The 12,074-nt window shown below is 47.5% G+C and overlaps 1 protein-coding gene across 1 annotated transcript in view; it reads right to left on the bottom strand.

Moving 5' to 3' along the window:
• Positions 1–12,074, bottom strand: part of Gtf2ird1 (GTF2I repeat domain containing 1) — a 104,617-nt gene that overhangs the window by 6,973 nt on the left and 85,570 nt on the right. The window contains exon 23 of the mRNA XM_031391160.1: positions 2,561–2,714. Within this exon, the coding sequence (XP_031247020.1) occupies positions 2,561–2,714 (154 nt within the window). The remainder of the gene's footprint in view (positions 1–2,560; positions 2,715–12,074) is intronic.

The following is a 12,074-nucleotide window of genomic DNA, read 5'->3' on the forward strand; positions in this document are numbered from 1 at the left end:
CACACCCACCCACCCACTCCCTCACCTCCTAGTCACCCATCTGTCCACCCATTCATCTTTCCATTCCCCTGAGTTTCCAAAGCAGCACCCCACCATAGCCCAGGCTTAGAGCACCCCAGCTGAGCCAACAGTGTAGGGTATATCAGCCATAACCCAGAATCAAGTGTGACTTGTAGGACACTCAGGAGGTGACACCAAGCATCACCTAGGAGACTGGAACACTTGCTTTTTTTCTGTTTTGTTTTCATGTTTTCATTTTGCTAAGACAGGATCTTACGCTGCCGCCTGTGCTGGCCTTGCACACAATCATCCCATGACAGACTTCTGAGTGTTGGGATTAGCGGGATGCTCCACCATGTCCTGCTGGGCCACTGAGCCACAGTTCGGCTCACTTTGTTTTAAAAGGTGATTTTTGAAGTGACATGGCTGCCCCTTGATAGAGGGTCTGCACTTCTAGCTTCTTTTAGTTGTATGCATGCATGCATGCATGTATGTATGTATGTACATGTGTGTGTGTGTGTGTGTGTCTGCCTCTGCTTCACAGTGCTGGGGTTTAAAGGTGTTCATGCCCAGTTTATATCATGTTTATTTATATATACATCCTATGTGTGCATTGTCTGAAGAGGCCAGAAGAGGGTGACAGATCCCCTGGAACTGGCCTGATGGGCGGTTGCCCTCTGACCCGCACACATTCAGTTGCACAAGCACCCATCTGCACACACACCCATATCCATACCCAATAGTTAAGAACAACAACAAAATTCCTACCATCCACTGTTCAAATGTCACCTCAAGACATTCTATTTGTGTGTTTCATTTCTTAGATATCTGAAATCAGTTCCCTTGAATTTGAAAACTACACATCTTTCTTTCTCTCCCTTTTTTTTTCCTTTTGTTTTTTTTGAGACAGGGTTTCTCAGTATAACCAGCCCTCGATGTCCTGGACTCACTTTGTAGACTAGGCTAGCCTTGAATTAGTAGATATCATCTGCCTCTGCTACCTCTGTTGGGATTAAAGGTAGGCCACCCCGATGCACAGGTCCTCTTTTGAGGTGGAGATTTTGAGGTGGAGAAGTTATGTTTGAATGTAGCCTAGGCTGGTCTTGAACTCACTATGTAGCCAAGGATGACCTTGACCTCCTGATACTCCTGCCTTAGCTTTTTGAATGCTGGGAACTGAATCCAGGCCTTCATACACATCAAGCGTTCTACCAACTGAGAGCTACATCCTGGCCCCACCCCACTCCTACCTTTTTTTTTTTTTTTTTTTTTTTGCTGTTGTTATTTGAGATTTGAGATTCTTAACCTCCATAGAGCTTGGATGATGGACACTGAAGCTTGGCATATCCTGGTTCTTGGTCTCTTTTCTGGGGGACTACCCACCTTAGAAGCTGCCATCTTACTCTTTCAAATCCACCATGTTAGCCTAAAGGATAACCATATTTGCCTTCAGGAATATGCCCGCATGCATGTTCTTGGGCACACATACACACAGAGGCCTGGCATATGAAGTCAGCCAGATATTTACACAGGATCAGCACACCTGGTTCGGCAGCCATGCTGGGGCTGCTACACTGCCCAGTCTCAGGATGGAGTTCAAGGGCCTTGAATGACTTGGGCCTTTCTTCACCTGAGTGGAGCAGGCTGCCTCCTGCAAGAAGCAGGGGCTACTCTCGGGAGTATTTGTGGTAAGGAGACAAAAAAAAAAAAAGCCATATCCTTCCTACCTATAGCTTGCACACTACCTCCCTTTTCTGGATAACGCAATAAGATACAAGAACTAAGAACAACCACTGCCGAGTTCAAGTTTACTGTTTTGTTTTCCAGCTGGGCCTCAATCACAAACCTCCTGCCTTAGCTTTCCTGGTGGTGGGCATGTTCCACGGAAAGTTTTTTTTTTTTTAATTTATTTTGTGTGCATATATCCATGCGTGTGGAGCACAGTAGGCATGTGGAGGTCAAAAGTCAACTGATGGGGTTTTTATTTTTTGTTTATGTTTGTGTAGCCCTGGCTGACCTGGAACTCTGTGGATCAGGCTGGCCTTGAACTCTCAGAGAACCACCTGCCTCTGCCTTCCCAGGGCTGGGATTATAGGCATGCGTCACCAGGCTTGTCTTTGAGACAGAGCTGCACCACATAACTCCGGCTGTTCTCCTATTTGCTACACTAGGCTGGCCTGGAACCCACAGAGATCCGCCTGCCTCTGCCTCCTGGGTCCTGAATGACATGTGTGCCAACATGCCAGACTCAAACGACAGCCCGTGGGAGTCTGTTTCCTCTTATATACCATGTGGGTCCCAGGGACTGAACTCAGGTTGTCTGGCTTGGGGTGCTACGCCTCTTGCTGAGCCAAGCCCAGGGTGTTTTTCTTTATGTCTCCCCATCTTCCTTCTTTTCCTTCCTTCCTTTCTTTTATTTAGTTTGTTTTGAGCCAGAGTCTCAAAGCTCACTACTCGAGTTTCAAATTCACTGTATAGCCAAAGATGATCTCAAAAGATGGCCTGATTTTCTTGTCTGTACTGCTGAGTGCTAGGGATTGCAGATGCACGCCACCCTGCTTAGCTTGTAATTTGTTCAAACAGCGGCACAGACAGAGAGACCCCTGCATCTGTGCCCCTGGGACCCTTCTGACCTGGCTGCCAGCTGTCCTGTTGCAGTCTCCTTGGTCTGGTGGTTTTTCCAGCTTCGTGTCCTGTAGTGAGAATTTTGGTTTCTTTGAAAAAAAAAATGCAGAAATATTGTAAGAATGTGTTTTTGTTTTAGTCCCACGAGTGGGAGATGGGTCTGCTTTGGACTGTTCACAGCGGCTGACTGTGATTTGCCTCATGCTCTGCCAGGGGAGTGGTTTTGTCAGCTGCAGATAGTTTCTGGTAAGTGTGTGATGTTTGGAAATCTGGGTACTTTTTAGAGGATATAAATGCTAGGGTCCCCCAAGAGAGTAGGTTGCTGTTGGTGGGTTCTTGGTTGGTTGCTGTTTTTAAAGTAGTCATGCACAAAGAAGAAACAAGAGGAAATTAGATATCCTGATGGTGAAGATCAAACCTACCCCCAAGGAATCTATCCCCCTGATCAGCAGGAAGTAGTCTAAAGACGTCAAGCCCCTTTCCTACCCCTGACTTTATTAGATAAGTTCTCTCTTTCTTTCTCTCCTACTTGGTGTTAGGGGGTTGAAAGGGTGGAAGAAGAGGGATGAAAGAGAAAAGAACCCACAGAGCAGCCAATAGTCTGGCTGCGGGGTCCCTATCCCCACTTAGTGACCTTGTCACCTAACCTTTCCTCAACACCCTGCAAAGACCCGAGTGTCCAGTAACCAGAGCTGGGTCCCACCTTTGTCCATCCTTACTGTTCTAATGTGGCTCAAAGACAAATCATGTGGCTGACGGTCCCTCTGTGCTGATGTCATACCAACGCAAAAGAAGGTGGCGGTTGCTCTTATCGACTTGGGTGGTCTTCAAGGTTAACTTAGTGTGTGTGTGTTTGTATAGTCACGCCTTTATACCAACAAAGCCCTTCCTCCGGATGCTTGCTTTTTGAGAGAGTTTCTCATTTGGAACTGGCCCAACAGGCTGGGCAGGCTGTACTGCACAGCTCCTGCAGAGCTGGGAGTGTAAGTGGATGCCACCATATCTGGTCCTTTTCTCTGTGGGTTTGCTGATTTAGCCATCCCAAGTCCCTCTGCTTCATATAATTACAAAAGGATTTCTGGAATCTTATTGAAAAGTCTGAGGCTCCCTCAACCTCATGGGTGGCAGAGCCTCATTTTTTTATGACCCCGAGAACATAGGAGTTCCTTTCCAACCACACATGGGGTGCAGGACACAAAATCTTCTGTTTGGTTTTCTTTTTTGAGATAGGGTTTCTCTGTGTAGCCCTGGAACTCACTCTGTAGATATGCCTGCCTCTGCCTCTTGAACTCTTGCACTAAAGTCGTGGGCCACCACGCCAGCCTAGGACTTTCAATCTTTATCCCATCTAGGGGCAGGGTAGGCCACAGTGGCTCGGTTGAGTTTCCATAGACTAGGAAATGGTCAGGGTTTCCCAGACACTTGGCTCCATGGCTCTTTTTGGGGTAAAGGAAGAAGCAGAGCAGCAGATCTGGGCCCAGCAGTGGGGCATCTGCCCAGAGGCCTCCCTGCCCCGCCCAGGCAGAGGCCAGTGCGACTCAGGAAGACAGAAAGGCAGTCATTACCAGAGCCATACTGACAGAGAGCAGCACAGGTAATGACTGGGAGGAAGTGTGGCTGGCACGGGGATTGATGTATCTTTAGACATCAAGAAAGGACAGTATTATTTTAGGCTCTCAAGACCAAAACAGAGCTGGAAGAGTAGAGAAGGAGGAAGGCAGGGACTGGAGGTCTGAGGCCAGGGAAATATTCCTTCAGGCCTTGGGATTAGAATACAGAAAGGCAAAGAGATAGTAAGTTAACCTACCTAAAATTGTAGATTGTTAGGTAGGCTTATCCAAGACCAGAGATAGTAAGTTAATTTATCTATGATCATACAAGGTGAGCTAACTTACCCAAGATTACACACTCAATTAACTTACTTAAGATAGCAGTAAGTTACCTTATCCCAAATCAAAGATCATAGTTAACTTACCTAGTAGCACAGCTCAGAAATGGCAAACTTAGTTCCTAAAGGGGCAAAAGATTCTGTCCCTGTTCCTCTAATATCCCCCTCCTTGCTCTCTGATTGTCAACAGCAACTCCAGACTGGCCCCCTGGCCCATGTCAGGATCCCCTGTGCAGGAAGTCCTCCTTACTTCTGAGGTGACAGGAGACAGCAGCGAGAGGCCCTCAGCACTATCAACTGGGCCTTTTGCTACCTAGATGTGGCAGGCAGGCCCTTCCCCTCCACTGAGCATATCAAACTGGGCCTCAGACAATGCTAGAGAAATGGAGTAGCCACTTTCCTCAGGTAAATCATTGTTATAAAAGCTTAGAAAATTGCCGGGCGGTGGTGGCGCACGCCTTTAATCCCAGCACTTGGGAGGCAGAGGCAGGTGGATTTCTGAGTTCAAGGCCAGCCTGGTCTACAGAGTGAGTTCCAGGACAGCCAGGGCTATGCAGAGAAACCCTGTCTCGAAAAACCAAAAGAAAAAAAAAAAGCTTAGAAAATATTAAGTTTGTTGGGTGATGGTGGTAGCGCATGCCTTTAATCCCAGCACTCAGGAGACAGAGAGGCAGGTGCATCTCTGAGTTTGAGGCCAGCCTCGTCTACTACAGAGTGAGTTCCAGAACAGGTAGGGCTACACAGAAATGTCTCAAAAAAACCCCAAACCAACCAGAGAGAGAGAGAGAGAGAGAGAGAGAGAGAGAGAGAGGAAGAAAGAAAGGGGCTAGAGAGATGGCTCAGTGGTTAAGAATACTGGATGCTCTTCCAGAGGTCCTGAGTTCAATTCCCAGCAACCACATAGTGGTTCACAACCATCTGTAATGGGATCTGATGTTCTCAACCTGGCATGTAGGCATATCTACAGACAGAACACTCTCATATTTAAAAAAAAAATACATAAATAAATTTAAAAGAAAGAAAATATATGCAAAAGTAAAATTCAGCTACAGGACACCAATTGTGTCTGCCAGGCAGTTCAGAGCAGACTTTGGCTTGCAGTGTTGATTTAGCCATGAGCCTCTCACCAGGACAAGCATAATTCTGCTGTGACCTTGGTTAACAGCTAGCTAGCTACCTTGGTCTGTCTCGAGGTAAGTGTGACAATATTTTTACACACCGTAAATCTCCCCATTCGTTCAGACACGTCTAAAAAAAAAATGCAGTTTCTGTCTCTGTAAAACACATTTAATTGCCCAAGGTGTAACTCAGGGGTGGGAGGATGAAAGGAATGCACAGATGAGAGCAGGCATAAGACTGTACTGGGACAGCTTAACCTCCGTAGAGCCACAAGACATGTCTGTCATGGCATGCTTTCTCTTTGGGAACACAATATTATTAAAGAAATTAAAAACGTCCCCCTCGGGCTGGAGAGATGGCTCAGCGGGTAAGAGCAGTGATTGCTCTTTTGAAGGTCCTGAGTTCAAATCCCAGCAACCACATGGTGGCTCATAACCATCCATAATGAGATCTGACGCCCTTTGGTGCATCTGAAGACAGCTACAGTGTACTTATAATAATAAATCTTTGGGCCTGAGTGAGCAGGGTTGACCGGAGTGAACAGAGGTCCTAAATTCAATTCCCAACAACCACACAAAGGCTTACAACCATCTGTACAGCTACAGTGTACTCATATACATAAAATAAATAAATCTTAAAAAAAAAAAAACTTCCCCCTCATTCTCTGTATAATTGGAGTAAATTCTCACGGGGTGGGGTTGGGGGGGGGCTTAATTTGCCATAACAGTCTCTCAAAATTGAACTTGAACTGGGAACTGGATTGGGGAGTGTCCTGGATTAAACTGGGACTGTTGGGAATTTGGCTGTAGCTCCCCAGGGTGCTCAGGTTTCTGGGAGCCAGCAGGGAGCCAGCACAAAGACCTGCCACACCTACATCCGCAAGATCATCCACAAGGCTGCAAAACCAGCCAGCCCTTCTGAGCCTCTGGCTGACACCGATCTGCTTCAGCCTTGGGCTCCAGACTGGAGAGACAGCAACCCTGTTTCTGTTTTATAGTTGAAGGCATTGATGCTCAAGAGAGCTGAACCTGGCTTGCTGGAGTCACACGGGAAGCCGGTAGCTCTGCTCTACCTGTGGGGACCCCAGAGCACCCCACTTTTCTCTGACAGTGCACTGAAGCTGCACCCTGGTGTATGTCGGTGTGTGCCAAGTGTCTGTAGGAACTTAGGGTGGCTAAAAGTGGGCATCTGATCCTCTGGCACTGGAGTCACAGGCAACTGTGAGCCACCTCTGAGCCATCTCTCAGGTCCTTAAGATTCAGTTTTGAGACAAGGTCTCTTATAGCCCAGGGTAACCTCAACTTACTAGGGAACGGAATCTGGTCTTGAACCACTCCCAGGGGCTGGGAGGACAGATGTACATTACATCCTGCAGTGAAAACGACTGACTGACTGACTGACTGACTGACTGACTGACTGACTGACTGAAAGTCCTGAGTGGGCAGCAAAGGGAAGAGGATCCTGTCAGGTACTGTGCTGTGGGAACAGCTCTTCCCATCCTCCTTTGCAGCAAGCCGCTTAAGAATACTCTTTTTGCTAAGTGAATATGTAACCTCAGCTTGAATGCCTCTAGTGACAGGGAGCTCACTACTTAACCAAGCTTCTCCCCAACCCCAGGCTTTTAGATTATTTTCCATCTTTTTTACCACCTTCCTCAGCCACCCCACCCCTTCTAGACCTTAATTCCTCCCTTTCTCTCTCTGTCTGTCTCTGTCTCTCTCTCTCCCTCCCTCCCTCCCCTCATCCACTACCTGGGCGCAGCCTCTGTAGATCTTCCTTGTTCCATTTTTTTGGTCCAGTTTTACCTCTGTAGGCCACCTGCCCCAGGTGGAAGCTGGTCACCATAGCTACCACCAGAACATTCAAATCTGACATCATTTGGAAAACAAAGCTCTTAGGCCTGAACATAAAACTCAAACCTGGTGGAATGGACCTGTAACCCTAGTTACCTGGTGGTAAAGAAGAGGAGGAGGATTGTAAATTCAAGGCCAGCCTGGGCTACATAGTGAGACACTGTCTGAGACAGACAGAGCGGGGCGGTGGTGGCTCACACCCTTTAGTCCCAGCACTTGAGAGGCAGAGGCAGGTGGATCTCTGTACGTGCAAAGTCAGCCTGGTCTACCAGATCGAGTTCTGTGATAGCCTGGGTTACACAGAGAAACCCCATCTCAAACAAACAACAACAAAAGACAGACGGACAAACAGAAAGAAAGAGCTCAAGCTGTCTAGGGCCGTAATTCTCTTGGTAGAGCGCTTGCCTAGCGTGCATGAAGCCCTGGGTTCTATCCCCAGCATCATATAAACCAGGCATGGTGTGCACACATGCAATCCCAGCACTTTGGAAGTAGACTGGAGGCTGGGGGGGTCAGAGTTCAAGGTCATCCCTGATGTTCAGCGAGTTCAAGTCCAGCCTGGGATAGCTGAAACATTTTGTTTCAAACAACAATAAGGAAACAAACACAAGATCTGGAAGTCCAGTTCATGGCTGTCTTCCTCATTCAGCCTGGAAAATGGCACCTCCCTTGGCTGAGAGCTACCCTTGCCTCCAGATGTGAGTCTGGCTTGTCACTGGAGAGAACGACTCCACCCACCTGCAGGTCGCCTCTGTATGGATCTGCACCCATTTTTGGAGGATTTCAACTGGGCACGCTGTTCATGTGTGCATATAGGCCCCGCCTTCCTTCTCTCTCCACAATACTTATTAATCCTTTGCTCTGCATCCCACATTGTTCCAGTGATTCCTCTGGGATTAGGCCTCCAACAGTCTTTTCCCATAGGGACCTCCCCATCTGGGAGACCCTTCCAGACACAAGGGACTGCACCCGGTCCCATCACCTTTCTTTGACATAAACTAACTCAAATGAGACAATGTCTCCACCAGAAGACCAGTAGGTAAGCTTATAGAGCATTTTTGTAATTAGTGATTGATGGGAGAGGGCCGAGCCCCACTGTGGGAGGTGCCATCCACAGCAGGTGTAGTCCTGAGGCTGAGCAAGCAGGGTGGGGGTGTGGGTGTGGCGGGGTGGAAAGGCAGGAACTGGTGTTCCTTCAGGTTCCTGCCCTGTATTTCCTCAGTGATGGAATGTGACCTAGGAATTAAAACTGAAACAACCCCTTCCTGCACTAAGGTATTTTTGATCATGGTATTTATCACAGCAACAGAAACCCTCAAATGAGAGCAGACTAGTCTGACAGACTATAATACATGTCTGTGATCCCGGCACCATGAGGTGGAGGCAGGGGGATCCTTAGTTTAAGTTGATTCTCAGCTAAACACCACCAAGTTCCGGGTTGGCATGGTCTACTTCACAAAAAAGAATTTTTTTCTTTTTCAAAGAATAAACTGGGGGGCTGGAGATATGGCTCAGTGGTTAAGAGCACTGACTGTTCTTCCAGAATCCCTGAGTTCAAATCCCAGCAACCACATGGTGGCTCACAACCATCTGTAATAGGATCTGATTCCCTCTTCTGGAGTGTCTGAAGACAGCAATAGTGTGCTCATATACATAAAATAAATAATAAGCTTTTTTTGTTGTTTTTTTTTTCAAGACAGGGTTTCTCTGATGCAACCCTGGCTGTCCTGGAACTCACTCTGTAGACCAGGCTGGCCTCGAACTCAGAAATCTGCCTGCCTCTGCCTCCCAAGTGCTGGGATTAAAGGTGTGTGCCACCACTGCCTGGCAATAAACCTTTTTTTAAAAATGAAACTGGGATTGGGTTGGGGGGGAGAGAGATGGCTCAGTGGTTAAGAGCGATGATTGCTCTTGCAAAAGAACAAAGTTCGCTTCCCAGCATTCATTGTGGCTTAATATCATCTAAATCATCTATATCTCCAGTTCTTTGACCTCACAGACACCAGGCACACACACAGTACACATAAATACATGCAGGTGAAACAGTCAAACGGATAAAAACCCCTAAAACATGGCAGCAATAACCACAGCAGACAAAAGGCTAGGTGGGTAAAGTACTTATCTTGAAAACATAAAGACCTGAATCTGAGCCCCATGTCCTCTGTAAAAAGCAGAGTCTGGAGCCAGCCAAGTAGCTTAGCTGGTAAAGACACACACATACACACACACACACACACACACACACACACACACACACACACACTATGTAATAATTTTTTTTTAAAGTAAGACATAGGGCTGGAGAGATGGCTCAGTGGTTTAGAATGCTCACTGGTCTTTGAGAGGACCTGAGTTCAGTTCTCAGGGCCTATGCCAGGCAGCTCAAAGCTGTAACTCCAGCAGCAGGGATATCTTCTGGTCTCTAAAGGCATTGCACTCATACACAGTTTCTTTCCCTCTTTTCTTTTCTTTTTTCTTAAAAGTTATGAGCGATAGTGTGAAATTGTAATCCTATCACCTGAGAGGCAGAGACAGGAGGATGCTGGTCAGTCTAGCTTTAGGCCAGTGAGAGATACTAGCTTTAAAAAATAAATAAATAAAGTAATAATAGTAATAAAATTAAATTAATAGGGCAGCTCCACAGGACTGACATCTAGGGTTGCTCTCTGGCCTCTGTACACACACACACACACACACACCTCAAAATTCTAAAACCAGGGGCTAGTGGCTCATGCGTTTAATCCTAGTACTCTGGAGCCAGAGGCAAGCAGATCTCTGTGAGTTCAAGGCCCAGCCTGATCCACAAAGCAAGTTCCAGGAAAGCCAAGGTTACACAGAGAAACCCTGTCTAGAAAAATATACCGAACAAATAAAAAATCCTATAAGCTAAACCATCAAGTAAATAAACCAGTTTAAACTGAGAGTTTGTAAACAGGGAGATTGCAGATAGGATCACAGGACCCGTGTCAGTGTACCTAGTGGTCAGGAGGGGGCAACAGAGAGACTTTTAGCAGAATCAGAGATTTAGCACAGTTAAGGTACAACCTAGCTCCTGCAAGTAGAGGAGTTCCTTTCCTTTCAAATCTCATCCAGGCTAGACAAATAAATGCCCTGTGACTTCGAGAAATTTCCTTCAACTCTCTTGGGTCTGTGTTTCCTCCTGGGAGAAGGAAACTGACCCCAGAGTGGTGGCCCACAACTGTAACCTCAACGCTCTGGAGGCCGAGGCTAGTCTGGGATGCATATCAGGACTCTGTCCCCAAAACGAGTGGGTTTGGAGGCCAGGAAGAGCCATGGGGGTTGTAAGGGGGTTGACTGACTTATATATTCCCTGGGTTCCACACTTCCTGGAACCCAGAGGGACAGGAGCAGCAGCACCCAGCAGTGACATCAGCTTAGGCAGTCACTTGTGTCAGGGTTGGCCACTGGGTAGGATCTGACTTCAGGCTATCAGCGAGGGTCCAAGAGGTCCGCATTTACAAACTTACTCAAGAGCTGGGGCAGGAGATGGAGGGGAGGAGCTTGCTACGGCACCAGGCAGACAGGCTGGGTGAGGGTCAGTCCCAAAGAAGGGACTTTCTGGATCTCTCACTGGTGGCAGCCCTCTGTGTTCTCAAGTACTGCCTTGTCCCCAGCTTCCTTCCTGAGGAAGTACTCATTTCCCCCATGGTCTGACTGCCAGTTCTGGCTCAGCCTCAGGCCTCATCCAGGGATCTCTCCACAGTGGGCACAGGATCCTAGAGTCTACCTGGTGAGCTGCTGCAGCAGGTCAAAATGAGGTCATGGGCTTTTTTTGTTTGTTTTGTTTTAAAAAATTATTTTTTCAAGATAGGATCTTAGGGGCTAGGGATATGCCTGATTTGACAGATTCTTGTCTACAATGCATAAGGCCCTGGTTCCAGCCCCAGCACCTCATAAACCAGGCTTGGTGGAATACATGTAATCTTAGCAAGCTAGACCTAGCCATGGTTCAGCCTTTCACTGGAGGATTCTAGGCAGGGGCTCTACCATTGAGCCACGCCCCCAGCCCCTCACTGGGGGATTCTAGGCAGGTGCTCTACCACTGAGCCACGCCCCCAGCCCCTCACTGGGGGATTCTAGGCAGGGGCTCTACCACTGAGCCACGCTCCCAGCTCCTCACTGGAAGATTCTAGACAGGGGCTCTACCACTGAGCCACGCCCCCAGCTCCTCACTGGAAGATTCTAGACAGGGGCTCTACCACTGAGCCACATCTCCCCAGCCTTTCACTGGGGATTCCATAGGAGCTCTCTATCTTTTGTTTGTTTTTTGAAACAATGTTTCTCTGTGTAGCCCCAGGCTATCGTAGAATTCATTCTGTAGACCAGGCAAACCTCAAACTCAGAGTCTGCTTCCCAAAGCCATTATGCTCAGCTTTTTTCTTTTATTTGAGACTGTCTCTCACTGGCCTGGAGCTTGCTGAACAGACCAGGCAGGCTGCTCAATGAGCCCTTGCAAATTTGCAAAGTTCTACCTCCTTGACACTGGATTACAAATTGCACCACTAAGCATAGCTGTGTTGTTTTCTTCTTTTTTTTCCCACTACCCCATCCACCCCTACACAGTTTTT

Source organism: Mastomys coucha, unplaced genomic scaffold (assembly GCF_008632895.1).
Source record: "Mastomys coucha isolate ucsf_1 unplaced genomic scaffold, UCSF_Mcou_1 pScaffold22, whole genome shotgun sequence".
In the NCBI taxonomy this organism is placed as follows: domain Eukaryota; kingdom Metazoa; phylum Chordata; class Mammalia; order Rodentia; family Muridae; genus Mastomys; species Mastomys coucha.